We start from the raw sequence: 21,762 nt of genomic DNA on the forward strand, positions 1-21,762 counted from the left end.
GTAAAGCCGGACAAAGCCGTGAGTTTTTGTATGTATATATAATAGTGATATGAATAGATGAAGCATATTTAGATGATATTTTACTACGCAAGCTAATAATTTATTTAATAAACTTATTTAATCAGTATTTTTTGGTTTTATTTTTTATCCTTGTTACATGCGAAGTATACCTACTTTTGTATACCTACTGGGAAGAGGTAACGTGGGTAGACCTCCCACTAGGTGGATCCGGAGCTGCGGACTACCTAGCGGGTTTACCGGGGCTCCGATTCGAAAAGCAGGAGAAGGAACGGGGTGGTTTTTAGTCAGTAAGAGTCTGACACTCCCTCTCGCCTCGCCCAAGGCGGGAGAAGTCATTGGACGATTTTCCTCCCTCAAAAAAAAAAGCTGTGAAACTATGTGACTGTTTACCTTGATACTAAGCTATGTAGCTGCGCGAGGAAGATGCGCAGCTCGAGTATGCGATGTATCGATAGTAGCCATCCATAGCACACATCCATAGCACACATCCATTGCACACATCCATAGCACGCATCCATAGCACGTATCTTTCCATATAAAAACATAGCTTAGTTGAACCCGTTTCCACCAGTGTTAAGCTATGTGTATCAATGAATATGATTGGTGGAAGCCAAACGTATCCACAGCAACGTAGCATAGCACATCTCTGGTGGAAAAGCTTTTTATCCTACTAGAAAGCGGACGAAGCCGCCGGCAGAAACTACTATATGTAAAATCGTATATCCATATACAATCAGCTATATTTAGCTACTTAATTATAAAAATAAGCGCGAAGAATTAATTATCCAATTTTTAATTGACTTCAAAGAAGCGTGTAACTTTTTAACGCGGAATTTTAATTTAACACTTAGGTACCTTAAATGCTTATCGATATTTTTAAATAATGCTTTGCTATGTATCAAATTAAAGGGAGATTAAGTGTGATAATCGAAATCTTGCATTTTGAGAACGAATTTCGAAGCGGATAGTGTTGATTTTCGCGTTAAAACATGGCACTTTTGATTTTACTCGGTAAGTAAATGATAAATGATATTTATTTCTGTAAATAGGTTATAAAATAACACTTTTACACGTCAATATTTCAAATAGCTAGATGAGGCCGGCATTTCCTATCCGACTACTCTGAGAAGAAATGCCGAAACAAACTCAGAGGTCATAGTATTATTTTATCCTTTTTATGGAATCTTAGCTTCTGCCAGCGGCTTCCCCCGCGTTCCTGTGGGATAAAAAGTAGACTATGTGTTATTCTAGACCATAATCTACCCCTGTTCCAAATTATATTTCGATCCCTTCAGCCGTTTTGTCGCGAAAGAGTAACTAACAAACAAACTTTCGTATTTATAATATTAGTAGGATATTGCCGTAGCCTTGTGATTATAGCGGAGTATACATGTGCTACTGTTAACCCTACTCTTTCCGCGGGTATCTAAAGGCCGAGGTGGATTAAACCTAGAGTGCACCCTAGGCAAACGCTTCATAGATGCCCCTAATATATTTTTGGCGCTACCGTCACTATATGGACAGTTGAACACGTGCGTCTCGTGGCGCCTGTAACCTAGCGCCGTAGGCATTTGGCTAGTTTGCCTTAAGGATAATACAGCTCTGACTAAGGGTCTACTAATTTTTAAGTGTGGGAGAGCCATGCTTCGACACGAATAAGCTGGCTCGACCGGAGTGATACTACGGCTTCACAGAAAACCGACGTGAAACAACGCTTGCGTTGTGTAAGTGAGGTTACCGGAGGCCCAATTACCCCCCTTCCTAATCTTCCCAATCTCCGATTCCCTAACAACCCTTAAATTCCTAACCCCCAAAAGGCCGGCAACGCACTTGTAACGCGGCGATTGCTTACCATCAAGTGATCCGTCTGCTCGTTTATATAATAATAGCCTATAAAAAGGGTTTTAATTCAAATTACCTATTTCCAGGTACATTGGTTTTCGCGTTAAACTGCAATGCTGTACTCGGTGAAAATCTTAACTGGCTGAATAGATACTTCGACAGCAGTCCAAGTGCTTATTCTGACGAAGATCGAGAACCGGAGCACTCAATTCTAAGAGCTGATGAACCAACCGATTCTTCAGATAACAATGACATTAAAACGTTATTCTCTAATCCGAAACATGGAGAGGTAAATAATTAATTAAAAATAGAATTAATGGAAATAAAAAACGAATATCGAGGTAAGCGTCCACAGACCCGCATCACACGCATCGCACGCATTCCGTATGACGTCATGAGTACGCATCGCATGTAGGATTGCTGATGATGCGGTCCGTACGATGCGGATCAGTCGACGCAGTTGTATGAGTTTCTATACAAGACAAACTAAAATCCGTTGCGTGCGATGCGTGCGATGCGGGCCTGTGGACGCGTACCTTTAGGTTGCTTTTCTACCAAAGTTGTGCTATGTTGACAAATTAGGCGATATTCGCACGCACTCGACGCAAGCGACCACAATGAAAACGACCGATGGATAACGAGTTTGCCACAGGATGCTTTTTTAGGGAAAGTGTACTTGTGTACACTGTAATCTTTACCGATGCTAGCTAGCTACTCTTTTTTATACATAACTAGCGACCCGCCCCAGCTTTGCATGGGTGCAACGCTGATATATTATGCATGTATTACCTATACATAATTATAAACTTGCCTCTTGAATCTCTCTGTCTATTGAAAAAACCGCATCAAAATCCGTTGCGTAGTTTTAAAGATTTAAGCATACAAAGGGACATAGGGACAGAGAAAGCGACTTTGTTATATGTTTAGTGCATCGAGCATAGTACCAAAAAAATTAAGTAACTATATTTCGTTCTGTCACCTCTGCCTATCTTTAATTATTTACATTTTCAGGAGAGAGATGCTGAAGAATTTCTCAGTGAAATGCTAAGAGTACTACAACAATACTTCGCGAGGAAGTTGCCACAAGATAAACTTATGAACAAGTCTGCGTTTGGTGAGAAACAAAAAGACAAACAGAACATCGCATGGTCTTACTACGATGATGTAGGAAAATAAATACTGTATTGGACAATGTATTTGTTTTTTTTTGTGGAACAAGCCGGTAATCGAGCGGACGGATCACCTGATGGTAAGCAATCGCCACCGCCCATGGACACTTGAAACACCAGAGGCGTTACAAGTGCGTTGCCGGCCTTTTGGGGGTTAGGAATGTAAGGGTTGTTGGGGAATCGGGGATTGGGACGATTGGGAAGGGGGGAATTGGGCCTCCGGTAACCTCCCCACCATTGCACATTTCAATATTAAAATCCTATCACGCTTATATTAATTTGTGCTTTCATATATAGCTAATTTAAATTCAAAAGTAATAAGATATAAGCGACATGCCGTCACGCACGGGTATAATTAGAACTTATGACGGCGAGCTACCCTTGCTACGCATGTTTATTGAATATTACGGAATATCGGAATCGTCACCAAATTCAATACGCATGGTAGTGTATCCGTCATAAGGCTAATTATAGTGATAAGATTTGTTACGACTATAATTGTTTTCTATTTAATTACCACTAAAGAAATAAAATGGTTAGTACTTAGTACATTTATTACTGGAATATCATTTCACTACTAGCGCCATCTGTTAGATGAATCCTCAAAAAGCTCGGCCTCTGTTAGCTTTTCGGTTAGTCCTGTGTATTCTTTTTTTATGTTTTGAAACTCGTGAGACATAATTAATGAGTAATATTAATTTTATGACTTACTCACTTAATTAACAGTTTATAAACGGTTACTGCGTTACAGGATTTTAGGGGGTCTATAAAATGAAAGGTTGTTGGGCAATAGAATCGGGGATTGGGGCACCGTTGTACTACTGGCCTACAAATGACGGTTTACCATAATCACCACATTTGGCAGACAGGTTGGAGATAAAAGAAATAAAATAAAACACAAGAAATTACGAAACAATATTTATTTTTATTTAGAAAACAATAAAATCTAACATTCACATCGTTTCAACTATAAATGCTCACAGCAACAAACTTTAGCCTTATGTTTGATATCTAGGTACATACATATAAATATATAATAATAATTATAACATAACAAAAGAAAAAAACTAAAGTTTACATAATACAGTGCAACTTAACATAACAGAATTTAAAAATACGTCAACGTTACGCCTTTTATCCCAAAGGGGTAGGCAGAGGTGCACATTACGGCACGTAATGCCACTATACAATGTACACCCACTTTTCACCATTTGTGTTATAAGTCCCATTGTGAAAAGTCACACTATATTATACAGAAAAACTGTAATTGGGTATTTTACAAATTCAATAGCAATCTTGAAATGTCTTTTTTGTTTGATTTTTGAGTAATAATGAGTTTATCTAACACTTTTTTGCATCAAATAGTGTAGGTAACTCACATTTAAATTTTTCGCTAAAAACGTCTAATTAGTGGACGTAAGCGTGATTATTTTTTTTTAATATTTTATTGTATGGACTATGAAAAATACCCAATTAAATGAATGACAGTCCTACTTAAATAATTTTATAATTATACATAATTATATCGAATAGCAATCTCTAAAAATAGCAGCTTTGAAAAATAACCTTTGCAAAAATACAATAAACTGTACCTTTAGTACGAGTTTACTTTATTTTTTTTTTTTTTTTTTTTTTATTTTTTATGGAACACGCCGGTAATCTAGCAGACGTATTACGTGATGGTAAGCAATCGCCGCCGCCCATGGACACTTGAAACACCAGATGCATTACAAGTGCGTTGCATACTTTTTGGGAGTTAGGAATTTATGTTCGGGAATCGGGGATTGGGAAGATTAGGAAGGGAAGTAATTGGGCCTCCGGTAACCTCACTCACACAACGAAACACAACGCAAGCGTTGTTTCACGTCGGTTTTCTGTAGGCCGTGGTATCACTCCGGTCGAGCCGGCCCATTCGTGCCGAAGCATGGCTCTCCCACACTCATATGTTTAATTTTTGTTTTCAATTTATGTTTAAAGTAATCGAAACGAAAGCGCGTTCGGCACTGATTGGCCGGTTCGAATAAACCAACCAATCACCGAACGCGCTCTCGTTTCGATTTTTAACAGTTCACTGCGGATCTCCCATAATCGGCCCTTTTTTGCCTTCCAACTAGTGCGGACGCGAAATGTGATAACTTTCCGCCGAGGCGGGACTTGACGGGACATTATAGTATTGGCAGGCTCAAAAGGCCCGCCACGCACTGTCTGAAATGCTTATGGCAGGCTTGTTTGGACACCACCACAGATGGGGCCCAGTAGGGCTGATGCCAGATCCGGAGCTGCGGACTACCTAGCGGGGTTACCAGAATCCGGCTAGAAATGCAGGAGAAGGAACGGGATGGTTTTTAGTTAGTGAGAGTCTGACACTCCCTCTCGCCTCGCCCAAGGCGGGAGAAGTCATTGGACGATTTCCCCCCTCAAAAAAAAGGCTTGTTTGGACCGCCACCGCACCAGGTGAAAGTAATACATTTTATTACCGCAGTGAAGGTGTTAAACGTAAAGCAAACTCATAACTAAGGGTAAGGCTATATTTGGCAATAACTTTGGTAAAAATAGCGCTTTACTAATTACTTCTAACCATGCATAATTGACAATCTGATACGTTAAATTACTTTGTTGATTATTTTTTCTAATTAAAAAGGAATTAGGAAACAATTGATTGACTCAATCAACGGAACGGACATTTTTTTTACTAAATAATTAGATAGATAAATGCTTTAATTGAATGAAAAAATGCTAAAAATTACTCTTAAAAGTACAAAAAATGCTTAATTAAACAAAACAAAATTAGGAATAATAAATAAAAAAAATGTTTATAATCAAAAGACTTGATTTCTAAATTGTATATTCTAATTATAATAATAAATACAAAACATTGGTTGTTTTTAATGATATTTTAATGACGGTATTCGCGACACTAGAAGCACTAGTATAGCTTTTTAAAGGGAATGTATACAGTACCTTTAGTATGAATTTTCTTTACGTTTAAAGTAATCGAAACGAGAGCGCATTCGGCGCTCTGATTGGCCGGCTAGAATAAACCAACCAATTAGGAGCCTTAGTCTGCTATTACAATTGAGTCAGAATGGACGACCATTAGGCAGTGCAAGAGAGACGGAGCTATACAACCTACATAGCTCCGTCCCTCTCGCATTGCTCAATGATCGACCATTCTGACACAATTGTAATAGTAGACTAAGGCCCCAGGTCTCGTTTCAATTACTTTAAACGTAAAACAAACTTATACTAAGGGTACAAAACAGGCTATTTCTATATAAAAGGCTGGATCGAAGTGTAAAAACGGAATAAACCGGCAAACGAACAGAACTACCTGATGGTAAGCAATTAACTACACCCGCGACACTAGAGAAGTTACAAGTTCGTTGCCGGCGTTTTGGTGAAGAAAGGACTGGGTTTTAATGGTATAACGAGCAGTAATCACCTGATGGTAAGCAATTAACTACACCCGCGACACTAGAGAAGTTACAAGTTCGTTGCCGGCGTTTTGGGGAAGAAAGGACTGGGTTTTAATGGTATAACGAGCAGTAATCACCTGATGGTAAGCAATCAGCGCCGCCTAACGCCGACACCAGAAGAGTTACAAGTGTGTTGGTTCTTATATCATGGCCATGGTGTTATTAACTTCTCTCGGCTCTGCCTGGTATTCGTCTTGTTGTTCCTCTTCTTCTTCGAAGATATCTTCGTCATCAACGTTAGCCTCCTGAGAAATTAAGTGTTTATAGAATAGAATCGGGCGTTACTTTGCGGAAATCCATGCTACACTAACAATACAATAGATTTTTAGTTTTTATTACGCTTACAGATGTATTGTTAGCATGTCGCCATGCTAGAGGCTCATATTTATAAGTAACATCCACGACACATGACGCGGCGATAGTTGCGCTGCTACTATAGTAGACAGAATGCTGCTCATGAATATGAGCCTCTAGCATGGCTTGAAAGTGGTCGAGTTCCTTGTTACACAGTTACGCGTGTAAACCGATAACATAATAATTATTTTTTTAGTAATTTCATGTCATTTAAAATGAGAGTTTTTTTTATATTGAATCAATATTATACAGACTTACGTAGGGTGGGCTAAGTGCCTCACCTCTCATACCTTATATATAAAATAGACCAGGAAGGAACTTTTGAACGTTAAAGCAAATATTATAATATTGAAAAAAATGTCTGTCTGTCAGTCAGTCCTCTAGTTGCTCGTTCTTTTTCATAGGAACACTTTGGAATGAGGAACACTAAGGAACACCATAGGTTACTCTTTTTCAATACTATTCTTTGTAAATCGTCACTAATAAAACAATATCTCCTTACCTGATACTGTTGGTACTCGGAAATAAGGTCGGCCATATTGCTGGCTGCCTCGGTGAACTCCATCTCGTCCATGCCCTCGCCCGTGTACCAGTGGAGGAAAGCCTGGGAGGAAGAAAGGAAAAAGTAAGTAGATAATACACCTATAAATGGGACAAGCCCGCCACAACCTTCCATACCGCTGCAACTCCTCTAAGCAAGGATCTACAGTAGATACAACCATGAAAACACCGGAACACTAAAGTCCGGCGCGTCCCAGGGACATGAATGACTGTCTTGGATCCCGCAACGAAACAAATCAGAAGATGTTATTAGAGGAGAAGAAAAAGAAAACAATAGTTTCCACTTCCCTCGGTGAATTTAATGCAGGAGACAGAATGACTTAAGCCGAAAGGCTCAAAAGAGACTGCACAACCGGGAGAAGACCAGTCCCTTCAATTTCTATCTCCTAAAAAGCCGGTAACGCACTTGTAACGCCTCTGGTGTTACAAGTGTCCATTGGCGGCGATTGCTTACCATCAGGTGATCCGTTTGCTCGTGTATCGGCTTATACCATAAAAAAATAAAAAGACCCTTCACCCCACTCACCTTTCTACGGAACATGGCAGTAAACTGTTCAGAGATACGTTTGAAGATCTCCTGTATGGCGGTGCTATTGCCCACGAATGTGGCTGACATCTTCAGTCCGCGCGGGGGAATGTCACACACGGCGACCTTCAAGTTGTTGGGGATCCATTCTACGAAGTAGCTGTGAAATTATGTTATTTATATTAAATGGTAATATAGTCTTATGGTAGCTGTGGATAACGTAACAGGTTACCAGGATTCCGGCTCAAAGCAGGAGAGGGAACGGGGTGGTTTTTAGTCGATAAAAGTCCCTCTTGCTTCGCCCAAGATGTGAGAAGCAATTGGATGATATTACCCATAAAAAAATTGGACAAGATTGATGTGTTTTTTTTTTTAATATACCTAGATCTTATCGCATCAAATTGCAGACTTCAATCTGTTTGACAAACATGGAGATTAAGGCCAACCCCTTTTATGTAGTGGAGGCCTACAGTTCAGCAGTGGAATGTTGACTTGTGACTGACTGACCATGGGCTATTAATAACGTTTTTTTTTTCTTTAGCTAGATTCTCGTCTCAAAATGTAGATATGAATGATGAAGAATGAAATCTACGTTACTCATTTAAACTATGTGTTAAGAATAAATACCAACAATAAGTATTAGGCTTACCTTGAATTCTTATTCTGTATCGACAATATTTGTTCATCGACCTCCTTCATGGACATCCTGCCTCTGAATATAGTGGCCACGGTGAGGTACCGGCCGTGGCGGGGGTCCGCCGCCGTCATCATGTTTTGGGAGTTAAACATCTGGTGGAACATATTGAGGTTAGCGACATCTAGTGGTTGCGGCGGGGAAACTTTTTAACGCCATCTAGTGGTTGAAGTGGGGAAACTAGTTTAATGCCATCTAGCGGTTAGGGTGGGGAAACTAGTTTAACGCCATCTAGCGGTTGGGGTGGGGAAACTTGTTTAAGGGTTTTACCACACCAATCGAGCGAGCGATGGCATCGATCGATGGTAGAATGCATTAGTAGACGTCAATCGATAGTATCTACCACATCAATCAATTGATAGCCGATAGATGCCATCGACCGATGGTAGTCAACCGATGCTATCGACCGGCAATCGATCGATTGGTTAGTCGACCGGTATGCGTCGATCAATCGGTCGGCGTTGATCGATTAGTGTAGTAGCTTTACTACCACACTAATCGATCAACGTCGACCGATGTCGATCGATGGCATCGATGGGCTATCGATCGATTGGTGTGATAACACCCTTAAACTAGTCTCACTTAACGCCATCTGGCGGCTGGGGCAGTGAGACGGCGGAATTATGTTAAGTTTGAATTGTATTTGTTATGATTGGGAGGTAATAAATTTGTGTGAACTAAACAACTTACTTATAACAAAAATTTAACTGAGTCTAGATAAAATCTACAATTCACAATAAATTACTTTTTATTCCTTTTTTTTAGTTATTTTTAAGTTGTATATTCACAATAACAATCTCAAATCTTCATTTTGTTTTTTTATTAATGTTGGTGTTTATTCCGTTGATATGTTTTAATAGAAATAAATAAATAAATAAACGCACCTGACTCATTAGTTCAGGAACGGTCTGTGCACGGAAGTTGAACGAATTTCTAGCCGTAAGAGGCGCGAAACCTGTAATAGAATAAAAGTAGTTTAAATCAAAATAAATCAAAACAAAATTATTTTAAAGTCATCCATAGGGTACAAATTGACGTTTAAAGACTGCACGTATAAGTATAATCCTCAAATTAAGTTTAGATTATTCTAAATCTAAACTTAATTTGAGGATTATTAACACAAAGAACACAATCGATTAACAAAACTTTACAGGTTTTAACTGGATTGGGTAGTTTCCTAGGTCAAAAACAAATTGTTTTAACTTTTCAACACAATAAAATATCCTAAAATAATCGTACTTTCTAAACTAATTGCCTGCGCTCTAAATTGCTATTATGTAAACATTGCTTCTCAGTGAGCGAATTATGTATGTGATTCTTGTGAAAAATAAACATATTCTAAGCCTAAACCTAAAGTTCAGTAATACGTACCAGGCATGAAGAAGTGCAGCCTAGGGAACGGTACCATGTTCACAGCCAGCTTCCTTAAGTCGGCGTTCAACTGTCCGGGGAAACGGAGGCACGTTGTCACTCCTGACATTGTGAGCTGTGGAGGTACAGATAGATAGATAGATTATTAAAAATAATACAAAAAATACCGTCCAGATCAAAGGATTTATTTGCAAATGAATACAGTTATATAAAAGGTGTTACAAAATGTCGATGAGTTCAGTATTCAGTCATAATATAATGACATGCAAAATACATATTTGTCTTAAATATACATCTGCAATAACATGATCAATCATCATTTCTATCATCATCATGATCATCATTAACCTGAGGACTGAGTACGAGTTTGTTTTACCTTTAGCGAGATCGAAACGAGACAGCATTCAGCGCTTTGATTGACCGACTCCAATGAACTAATCAATCCGAGCACCGAATGTTCTCATTTCGATCGTACTAAGCCCTCATTATTGTCCAATTACTGGCCATAATTTGAATAAGAGAATGATAAATTGTAAAGAAAGTTCACCTTGTTTTCAATTATTACTTGCGACAATTCGTTTACGGAACTAACTAAGAGATGGCGTTAAATACAATTCAAATGTAGACTAGCATATTCCTACATCGTACGCTCTCCTATAATGAAATACTATTAAACAACGATATACTATAACCTGAAATAACACATATCTTTTTTATTCAAATATGTATAATGAAAACTATCTACTACTAAGGTATAAAAATAAATCGCTGAATCCACTCCTAAACGCAAATCTCGAGAGCGGCTGAATCAAATCAAACAAACCAAGACGACATCACGGTGTCATATAGTTAGTAATAAAACAATATACTCACCGAAATCAAGTGATTCAAGTCACCGTAGCTGGGGCTGGCAAGTCGCAGCGTTCTGAAGCAAATGTTGTAGAGAGCTTCGTTGTCGATACAGAATGACATGTCTGTATTCTCCACTAGTTGATGCACTGAGAGAGTCGCGTTGTACGGCTCTAGGACTACCTCGCTCACCTGTGGGAAGGTAATAATATGTATATAGGTTTAAGTGTGGGAGAGTCATGCTTTGGTACGAATGGGCCGGCTCGACCGGAGTTATACCACGGCCGAGCAGAAAACCGACGTGAAACCACGTTTGCGTTGTGTTAGTGAGATTACCGGCGGCCCCTTCCCAATTTAATCGACGAACCCCCTTAAATTCCTTACCCCTAAAAGGCAGACTAAATACTTGTAACGCCTTTGGTGTTTCGGGTGTCCATGGGCGGCGGCGATTGCTTACCAACAGGTGATCCGACTGTTCGTTTACCGGCTTATACCATAAAAAATAAAAAGTTGCTGTCGAAACCAACTGTCCTGCAGCTTCCCAATACATAATTATATTTCCAGTTAACACGTTCCCTTTGACACTGTTTTTACTATACTTTGCATTAACTGCGGTACGAGGCGTTTTGAACCCTATCCTAAACCAGCCATTGTTGCGATACGAGGTCTATTAAGCCCCACCGTCTAATTCCAATTCAAATAGAAATGACAGCCTTCGCACGACAGAGAAGTCTATGTTTTTCCTCGCCGCACTACAAGCGCGACATAGACGAGGTGTTATTTTTTATTTTTTTTTTATGAAACAAGCCGGTAATCGTGCAGACGTATTACCTGATGGCTTAAAGCGATTTCGCCGCCGCCCATACATACTACTTTTTTTTGAATGACATCATCCAGTCACTTTTCTCGCTTTGGGCGAGGCGAGAGGGAGTGTCAGACTCTTACTGACTAAAAACCACCTCGTTCCTACTCTTGCTTTTCGAACCGGAGTCCCAGTAAACCCTCTAGGTAGTTCGCAGCTCCGGATCAGGGATCAGCCCTATTGGGCCCCATCTGTGGTGGTCTGGTAACTCTCACTCACACGGAACGCGACGCGCCGCACGCAAGCGTCTGGTTGTCAAGTCGGGCGATAAGCTTTCTGTGAGGCCGTGGTATCACTCCGGTCGATGTTATAGACTGTTCTGCACTTAACGTGTTAAACAACTTACCTTAGGTGACGGTACAACGCTGAAAGTGTTCATGATCCTATCAGGGAACTCTTCCCGGATCTTGCTGAGCAACAGAGTACCCATGCCAGATCCTGTGCCTCCGCCCAAGGAGTGGGTTAGCTGGAATCCTGGAAACGTAATTAATATTTATTTAAGTAAATTTTAATGTACACCAAGTGAATATGTTGAAATAATTATAAAACATCGGAATATCTAAAGTACAGTTGGCAACTATCTTTTAAAAAAGGATATCACGAAACTCACTCAAAATTAAACCTAGTCATAGTTAAAATAATTTGTAATGTATTTCAAATAGACATGAAGGCACTTGAACAAAGTAAATTTAGATATAACCAAAGCGTAGATTCCTATGCACAAGAATGAGAAAGAAACTATATGCGTTACTCTTTTTCAATCAGGTTCACAATACAATTCTTGGTTACCATGTTTCGATATTTCAACTATGTGAGGACAGTTTTGAGTGAAAGAGATCGAAAGAGAAAATAATTTTAAGGACAATAAAATGATACAGATTGGTTTGTATCAACGCAATACAGCTATAATTACCTTGTAAACAATCACAGCCCTCTGCCTCCTTACGAATGACATCCATGACGGCATCAACTAATTCAGCGCCCTCTGTGTAATGCCCCTTTGCCCAGTTGTTACCTAAAGACAAGAAAAACAAAAAATTGTAGAAAAGTTGCGACCCCCGCGCGGCTTTTTCCGCTGCACGGCTCCTATTGGTCGTAGAGCGATGTTAGTCTTATAACTTTCGTTGATAAATTGACTATTAAATTAAATACAATATAATTAAGTATTTCTTTTGAGGTATTTTATATTTTACTTTCGTAGTTATCTATTTATAATATGTTGTGAAGCGCAAATCTCGAGAAATCTATTTCGTTAATATTTTTTTACGTTTTTTTTTTTTTTTTTTTTTTTTTTTTGCGGGGGGAACATCGTCGACTTTTCTCGCCTTGGGCGAGGCGAGAGGGAGTGTCAGACTCTTACTGACTAAAAACCACCCCGTTCCTTCTCCTGCTTTTCGAGCCGGAGCCCCGGTAAACCCGCTAGGTTGTCCGCAGCTCCGGATCAGGCATCAGCCCTGTTGGGCCCCATCTGTGGTGGTCTGATGGCTCATTGAGGCGCGCGCGGAACGCGACGCGCCGCACGCACGGGTCTGGTTCTGTTCGGGCGGTGAGCTACCCTTGCTCGCCGTCCGCAGGCCCGCACTTACGGTGGCCGGAGATCGTCTCGGGATCCCCTACGCCCGGAGTGTCTTTCGCGACGGCTGGGGCGTGAGGAGGTTTGTTCTCTCACGCGCCCCGCCTCCTCCTTAGCTAGCATGACTGCTTCGCAGAAGGAGGAGACGGCATCCCAGTCCCTCTCGCTCCGCACCATGGCCTGAACCAGTGCCGGGCGCGAGAGGTCGCCGTCGCCGACCACATCCCTGAGGACTTGGCGGTGCTCAGCCCACGCAGGGCACACCGCCATTTTATGTTCTACCGTGTCCTCCGGGCGGTCCTCACAGTGATGACACCCGGGCGTTTCCTCCCGCCCAATAAGGAACAGGAACCTACCAAAACTCCCATGTCCGGTAAGCACCTGCGTTAGGCGGTAGGTGAGGACGCCGTGGCGCCTCTCAAGCCACTCCTCAAAGAGGGGACTTACCGCTGCGATTACAGCGAGCCCAGCCCTCGGTTGCGACAGTCGTTGCTGCCATTCCGCCATGAGATCGCGCCGGAGCTCGTCCCGCCACGCACTGATCTGGCGCGGCAGTGGAGTTTCGCCCCGGCGACACGCGTCGGCGCGCAGACTGAAGACGCGCGCGAGCACCTTTGCCTCCAAATCCCACAGCGGTAATCCGGCAAGGAGGTTCGCCGCTTCGATCCACGGATCTCCCGGATGGCCATGACCCTCTGGGACGTGAGCAGCGCCCGAGCTGGCCGCCGCATCAGGTTCGGCGCCCACACAGGGGCGCCGTAGAGGGCCATGGACCGCACGATCCCCGCGTACAACCTCCGGCAGGAGGCATTTGGCCCCCCGAGGTTTGGCAGGAGCCGCTTAAGCGCAGCCCCCGTCCGCTCCAACTTAGGAGCCAAACGTCGGAAGTGTTCCACGAAGTTCCATCGACTGTCGAGGACGAGTCCTAGATACTTCATCGTCGTCTCGATGCCGATGGAAACTCCTCCCGCCGTTATTTGGGACCCACCCGGAGGTGGCGCGTTCCCGCGGCCATGAAAGCACATGGCCTCGGACTTGTGGAGCGCCACCTCGAGTCCCAATTGCCGGATCCTGTCAACAACTGTCGCAACCGCTCTCGCCATTAAGTTGGCCGCCGCCTGGTGCGACCTCCCGTGCGCTAACACTAGCGTATCGTCGGCGTAACATATTACGCCGACGCCGTTCGGGAGGTCGGTGCGCAGCACCCAGTCGTAACCGATATCCCACAGGAGCGGTCCCAAAACCGAACCCTGTGGAACACCGCGCGACATCTCTCGCCGTTTCCATTCGCCCTGGTGACCGGGGTATATGACATACCTGTCTGTCAGGTAGGCCTCGATTATATGATGGAGGTAGGTAGGAACCCGGTGATACCGGAGTGCCTCCAGTATGCAGCTCCAGGGTAGGGAGTTGAAGGCGTTGGCGATGTCCAGAGACACCGCTACAACGACCTTACCCCTGGACACTGCAGTCCCCGTCGTGAGGTCCCTTACGCGCATGATGGCGTCCACCGTGGAGCGCCCTCTGCGGAAGCCGAACTGGCCATCCGCGAGGTCCGGCCCAGATCCGGACAAGTGCGCGACGAGGCGGTTCGAAATGATCCTTTCGAAGACTTTTCCCACCTCGTCGAGCAGCACAATGGGCCGGTACGCGGACGGAGAGTCCGCAGGGCGCCCCGGCTTCTTCACGAGGACCAGTTTTCCCGTCTTCCACTGAAGCGGGAACTGGCCCCTCTCCAAGCATGCGCTATAGAGACCTATTAATCGAGGCCCGAGAGCCTCCGAGGCCAGGACCCACGCCTTGCCATGTAGGCCATCGGGTCCTGGGGCGGTGTTCTTGGCGCCCATCCGGCGCACCGCCGCTCTCAGTTCTGCCTCGGTCACCTCCGGAAATGTCGTCGTCGTCGTCGCTGTGGCCCGCATTGGGCACCGCAGGGGGATTTTTTTACGTTAAGGCGAAGTATTATATATATAAAAAAATATAAGAAAAAAATGCGCAGTAAAATTGAATTTGCAGGGTCCACGACAGTTTTTTAATTTTATGCTTATTTGAAAATCGAAAACAAATATTTAATTATACCGAAAAACAATTATCTTAAATACATAATGACAGATAATTTAATTAATCTACTACAAAAGTTTAAGATTAAATAATGCATTAAAATTACTTAATCGAAACCTGTTCTAAATGAGATTAGATTATAAGGAAAATGCATGAATAAAAATAATATTTATAATCAATAAATGATAATCTGAAATATTGCTTTTTAGTTTATCTATTCGACGCTAGATGGCAGGACTTGTACCTTGTCTAATGTTTATTGTTTTCTATTTTTTGTTTTATGTAGTTTTAGATCTTAAAGAATAACTCATAGAACAATAATATTATTTTTAATAACATCGCCAGTTTAATAGCCTTCCATTAGTCTACTAACGTTATTTTTATGTCTAACAAATCTAGTACATCTATTCACCACTAGATGGCGTTTACTCACCAGCTCCGCTCTGCCCAAACACGAAGTTGTCTGGTCTAAACAGCTGACCGTAAGGCCCAGACCTCACGGAGTCCATTGTGCCTGGCTCCAGGTCCACCAACACTGCACGTGGCACATATTTGCCTGGAACAAAATGTACACAATTAAAACATAACAATCACATGTGTACATCGCCTGTACTCAGCAATGGGCACTTAGAGTACACTTTCCCCAGAGGCGTGCTATGCTAAAATATGTTGTTGTAGTTGCTAGGAAATTTATTGGGTAGTACTTGATGGAAAGACTGAGAAGATTATGGTCATGACTCTCTCTTATAGTAAGTGAGTACTGAGAAGCTCAGCATCTACTGGCAAAGGCTGCAAGGGTTGCATAGGCTATTCTGTAATTGTCAATTCGAAACACAAAGTGAGCTCGATCCCAGTGCCATTGTCATTGGTTGTGAAAATAATCTTGATCAATTACCCTCTTCAGTATCTCCCCAATCCCCTATTTCCCAGGTACTTCTTAAATCCTAACTCCCAAAAGGCAGGCTAACGCATTTGTATCTCCTCTGGTGTTTCAGGCGGCCATGGACGGCGGCAATTGACTTACATCAGGTGATCCGTCTGTTGTTTACCGGCTTATAACAATGCGAAAATGCGATCGAGCTTTGAATGTTTTGAATTGAATTATAGTTAGTTATATTATAAAATTGCAGAGCTGGACATAATGTATTTTCAAAAAGCAATTAACCCGTCCTAATTCCTAAACTATCGCATCACTTTATCTTTCTCATCTATCGTAATCAGCTATCAACATCAAACTCAAACATAGATAGTAGGTATCTAATAACTAATGTTTTATATTGGACCTAGGTATTTACTATAAGTCTATTTTTAGGATCTGATGGAATAATAACACATTATACTGAGGTATTGATAGTAAAGTACGTTGAAAATACTACTTAGAATGATGTCATACGACTTTAATTTGGCTCACTCAAATTACTCATACGTGATTGTGAATCGTAGGTGAGTTGCTACACGTAGCTCTACAGTTTTTATTCCACCAGGTATAATATAACAATACCTATTGTTTTGAGCCCCCTTTTTTGTGAGGGGCAAATCATCCAATGACTTAAAGGAGCTTTGGCCAAGGCGAGAAAAAAATTACTGACTAAAAAATTTTTTTTATTTCGAGTCGGAGCCTCGGTAACCAGCTAAATCGTCCGCAGTTCTGTGTCGTATTGCAAAAGCTTCAAGTTTACTAGAGAACGCTGCTACCTTTACGGGTAGTACTCACGTTTCTGTAAAATTAGTCCCCAACTACCCACGGGAAGAGATATACATCCGACCATTTTTTTTTTGAGGGATGAAAGTCATCCAATGACTTCTCCATACGCCCTGGGCGAGCTGAGAGGAAGTGTCAACTCTTACTTATCAAAAACCACTCTATTTCTACTTATTTCGAGAACTCGTAGTGCCAAAAACCACCCCGTTTCTACTCCTATTTCGAGTCGGAGCTCCGGTAATTGCTAGATCCGCAGCTCTGGATCTATTGCAAAAGTTTCAATACTAGAGATTGCTGTTAACTCTACTGGGTACCTAGTTCTCAGGTTTCTGTGCGATGTACAGTCTCCTACTCGACCCACGGGAGGAGTAGGAGTGGTGAGATAATTACCGACTCTACCTTGACAATCATACCGGTGCCAAAAAAATCAATTTCCCATTATTTCTTTATCATATAATATCTTCTGATTTCATTCGTCGAAGTTCAAAAACAGAGAATCTACATATGACAAATCCATCTACATAAAACAACCTCGGAGCGCCCAATTTGAGTAATTTGATCACGGACCACGGTCATATGTCGTGTGAAGATAATTTGCCCGAGGTGATGTTAACAATACAATTGCTAACCTTGACATTACAACATGAACTATTTCATATGTAATTGGTGCCCACACCGGCTACACATACTATGTAATACGTAGCCAGTGCCGGCTAAGGGCCATGATACCCCGGGCGAAAAATTGTGGCGCCCACTTGAGGGAAGCAATATCAAGTGTTAGTTTTTTGCGGATCTCATCGACGGCGGCATCGGCGCCCCCCAGAATTTGTCGCCCTGGGCCATCGCCACATCACGCCCCCCTAAGGCTGGCACTGAATGTAGCACATGTCAAGCCTGCGGACTACTTAGGTAGTTACCGGGGCTCCGGCTCGAAAAGCAGGAGTAGGAACGGGGTGGTTTTTAGTCAGTAAGAGTCTGACACTCTCCTCACTCAAGGCGGGAGAAGTCATTGAACGATTTTCCCCCCTCAAATATTCTCCGAATAAGCTAATGGTGACCGGTCGCAGTAAAATTACGTAACAGAACCTTTGTTTACAAACATATCAGATCGATGTTGTGACTGCATGGTTAGGGCAGTATCTCAATAACTGACTATTGTGTAAGGCCTAGCGCACATCGGCGGAGGCGTGGTGAAGATACTGAGAATAAATCAATTTGAAATAAACCATAAATACAATGTCATACGGATGAGAAAACGGGGCATGCCAGCCAACTATGAGAGGCGTGGAGTGCGTCGTCAAGCTTTTTTTTAAGGGGCAAAAATAATCTAATGACTTCTATCGCCAAGGCGAAGCGAGAGGGAGTGTTAGACTCTTAGTGACTAAAACCCACCCCGTTCCTACTCCTGCTTTTCCAGCCGGAGCCCCTATAAGCCCGCTAGGTAGTCCGCAGCTCCAGAAGACATTAATTGATGGGCTAGTGGATTGAACATATTTTACTTTTTTTTTTTTGTAAGTATATATTTTATGGGTCGACGTTTGACCGCTATCTCGCCCGATGGTAAGTGATGATGCGGCCTACGGTGGAGCACGTCTGCCCATAAGCAACCTATTCACTCGGGCTTTGAAGACACCTAGGTTATACCCATCAGGAAACACAGATTCCGGCAAGGAGATCCACTCCCTAGCAGTTCGCACAGGGAAGCTTGAAGCGAAGCGCTTCGTGCGAGTGGATGGGATATCTACCATGAAGCGGTGACGCCTCGCCGATTGTCTTGCGGTTCGATGATGAAAAGGACTAGGCCTGTGGACGGCGGCAAGGAGTTCCACTCCCTAGCAGTTCGCACAAGGAAGCTTGAAGCGAAGGGCATGTGAAGTGAAAGAAATAAAGGTTAATATAATGTTACCTGTGGACGCCTCATTGTAATACACCTTGATGCGTTCGAGCTGGAGATCGCTCTCTCCCTTGTAGATGCCGTTGGGGTCCACGCCATGCTCGTCTGATATTATCTCCCAGAACTGCGAAAGATGGAACACAAATTAATACAATTAAGTCAGATGTTATTTTCTGAAGAATACATTGCCCTTAGTACGAGTTTGCTTTACTGCAGCAACGTCACGCCTTTTATCTCCGAAGGCGTAGCAGATGTGTGCCCAGTTTTCACCATTTGCAAGTACTCTATAAGTCCCATGTAATAGGGGGTGAGCGTATAGTACTGGGCACAATTCCAGACTCCGTGTTACTACTGAGTTTGAAAAACCGACAAAAGCTCAGTAATACTTTGCCCGACCCGGGAATAGAAACCGAGCCTGTGGCAAAATCGTTTTCGCGTTTTGCCTTGTGGTAGCTCGCGCCCCCAGTGCACGCGAATATCGCCTAGTAGTGATCGACCGTAAATATTGTCGACTCTAACGTTTTACAAAGTACCTGTTTTTACTTGGCCAAATTCAAGGCCGGTAAAAATATGTTTGCCTAGCCCGGTAGTCGAAACGGGGATGTAAGAAATATTATGGGTCTAAAGAAGAGATGTAGCTATAGCCTATCAGGTACAAAGATCGGGGTAGAGAATTAAAAACCAAAGTAATGCTAGATCATCACTTTTACTATACTCAAATCAGATATAACACAAAACATTTTCAGCAAATTTCATTACAGTTCATCCACTCGACAACAGATGGCGTTGTACTCAAACCGGCAACAATACGTAATGCGGCATTAGCAAACACGTTTCTTTTCATGCAATTTTACAATAACTAGGTCACGGTATCGTAATAATTGCCTTGCATTTTTTCTAGCAATTTCTTCTGTGCATGTTTATCGCGATACAAAGTGGTGATTATACACAAATTATCACGAATTATGGAGGTAGGTACTAATGGGAACGACCTTGGTATCATTTCACAACTCCACGCCCCCTAATTCTTATAGAAATTACTACTGAAAGTGCCAACTAACTTCTACTGAACATACGAAAACATTGGTATAAGAAACACAACATTATTAATTTAAATCGAATTATTTTCCTAACAAATACTTAAAAAAACGTAAATTCAATATAACAAATTGGATTTTGAACGGCGAACAAATCATTTCTTATCTTCATCGGTAGAGAGCGCTGTTTTAACATAGATTTTCGTGAAAATTTAATGAAAATACATAAACTAACCTTGGATCCAATTTGATTTCCACATTGTCCGGCCTGAACATGAACTATTTCACGCATTTTGATATGTTTTTATAACTATTTAATGTAGTTTTTAATAAAAAATATGTTCGACACTCCGTGCTGAACAAATATCAAATGATTTTACAACATATCGTTTTATCTTACAACTTCTTCGAAGTGTTGATTGCCGACTGAACGGTGTTGCCGCGTAAGAAATTTACTTAATTTTGAGGAGAATTTTATTTAGTGACCAGGTGTAATATTGTTTTAAATGTAAATCGACTATTTTTACTAAAGTTTTGTTAAAATATGTTTATTTCTGTCACAGGATTGACCAATACGACCTTGTTTTGACGGTTACTTCAGTAATTGTAAAACTATTGAACAAAATCATGTAGTAATACGTAATTTTCGGATCTAGTTGAGGGCGCATCTTATTGTATCGTTCCACGCATGATATGATGCTCACGTAGAACATCCCGGTAGTCCTAATCACTTCACATTATTATTCTAAGAGTGTGAAAGTTTATTTGTTTAGATGTTTGTCCGACAATCACGCTGAAACTATCGAACGGATTTTGATGAAATTTGGTATACAGTCAGGGTATGAGCTGACTTGGGTGATAGAATACTTTTTATTCCACGGGAAAGTGAGTGAATTGTTAGCAAAAACTATGTAGTAAATAATATTCTAAGGATAAGATTTATTTTTTTTTAAGGGGGGAAAATCATCCAATGAGTTCTCCGACCTTGGGCGAAGCGAGACGGATTATCAGACTCTTACTGACTAAAAAACCACCCCGTTCCTACTCCTGTACTTCGAGCCGGAGCCCCGGTAAATCCGCTAGGTAGTCCGCAGCTTCGGATCAGGCATCAGCTAAAATATCTGTACTAGGCAACACTTAACGTTATGTAATTTGTTGTTTCACCGTATGACTAATGTCACCAAAGGCAATTATCTTCTCAACAGCCGTTAACGCACTTGTAACTCATTTGGTGTTGCGGTCCGGGTGTTTCTTCAAAAACTTTAACTTTTATATAACAAATCATTATTCTTCCGCGTTATTAAGCATTGTGGTAGCTTATTATATTCCATATTTTTATTGGATTGGTTGAGAGCAGTGTCACAGCTCAATTTATTGAAATCAAATTTTGGTTGAGGATAATGACGCCGTTAACTTTTTGTAATTTTTTTTTGAAGAATCGCTATTCGGCTGGCAAGCTTTTGATACGTCATCGGAGTTTAAAATACGTAATAATACAGATGTTTTTATTTATTGTTGTAAAATAAATTCTGTGAGCTAGCAACTCCAACTGATAAATAATGCAATAACTGATAAAAGATAAAATGATAACGTTTCAGGGAATATAACAAGACCAGTGACTTAGACCTCCCATAGCAAAGAAAATCTTTATTTTTAGAGTTTATTTTATATTGGTGGGAACGACCATAGTAACAGACCTCTACGTACGTACAAAACATTATGAAATGAGGGTTCAATATATAAAAGACGTATTAATTCGTCATTGAATCA

General features: G+C 41.6%; 2 protein-coding genes across 2 annotated transcripts; one reads left to right on the plus strand and one right to left on the minus strand.

Annotated features, from left to right (window-relative positions):
- The first annotated feature begins 1,010 nt into the window (after positions 1-1,010).
- Positions 1,011-3,055, plus strand: LOC118280829 (uncharacterized). The gene is made up of 3 exons (XM_035601206.2): positions 1,011-1,032; positions 1,950-2,152; positions 2,875-3,055. The coding sequence occupies exons 1-3, from the start codon at positions 1,011-1,013 to the stop codon at positions 3,037-3,039; spliced, it is 390 nt and encodes a 129-aa protein (XP_035457099.2). The 3' UTR covers positions 3,040-3,055.
- Positions 3,056-5,860: 2,805 nt separating this feature from the next.
- On the minus strand, positions 5,861-20,421 carry LOC118280826 (tubulin beta chain-like). Its single transcript, XM_050700953.1, has 12 exons — positions 20,228-20,421; positions 18,968-19,079; positions 15,793-15,915; positions 12,639-12,740; positions 12,072-12,199; positions 10,888-11,055; positions 10,015-10,129; positions 9,528-9,598; positions 8,599-8,738; positions 7,950-8,109; positions 7,365-7,466; positions 5,861-6,753 (listed from the first exon to the last, which is right to left on the minus strand). Exons 1-12 carry the CDS (start codon positions 20,282-20,284, stop codon positions 6,649-6,651), a joined length of 1,383 nt encoding a protein of 460 aa, XP_050556910.1. The 5' UTR covers positions 20,285-20,421; the 3' UTR covers positions 5,861-6,648.
- Positions 20,422-21,762: the final 1,341 nt, after the last annotated feature.

This window comes from Spodoptera frugiperda, chromosome 19 (assembly GCF_023101765.2).
Source record: "Spodoptera frugiperda isolate SF20-4 chromosome 19, AGI-APGP_CSIRO_Sfru_2.0, whole genome shotgun sequence".
Classification (NCBI taxonomy): domain Eukaryota; kingdom Metazoa; phylum Arthropoda; class Insecta; order Lepidoptera; family Noctuidae; genus Spodoptera; species Spodoptera frugiperda.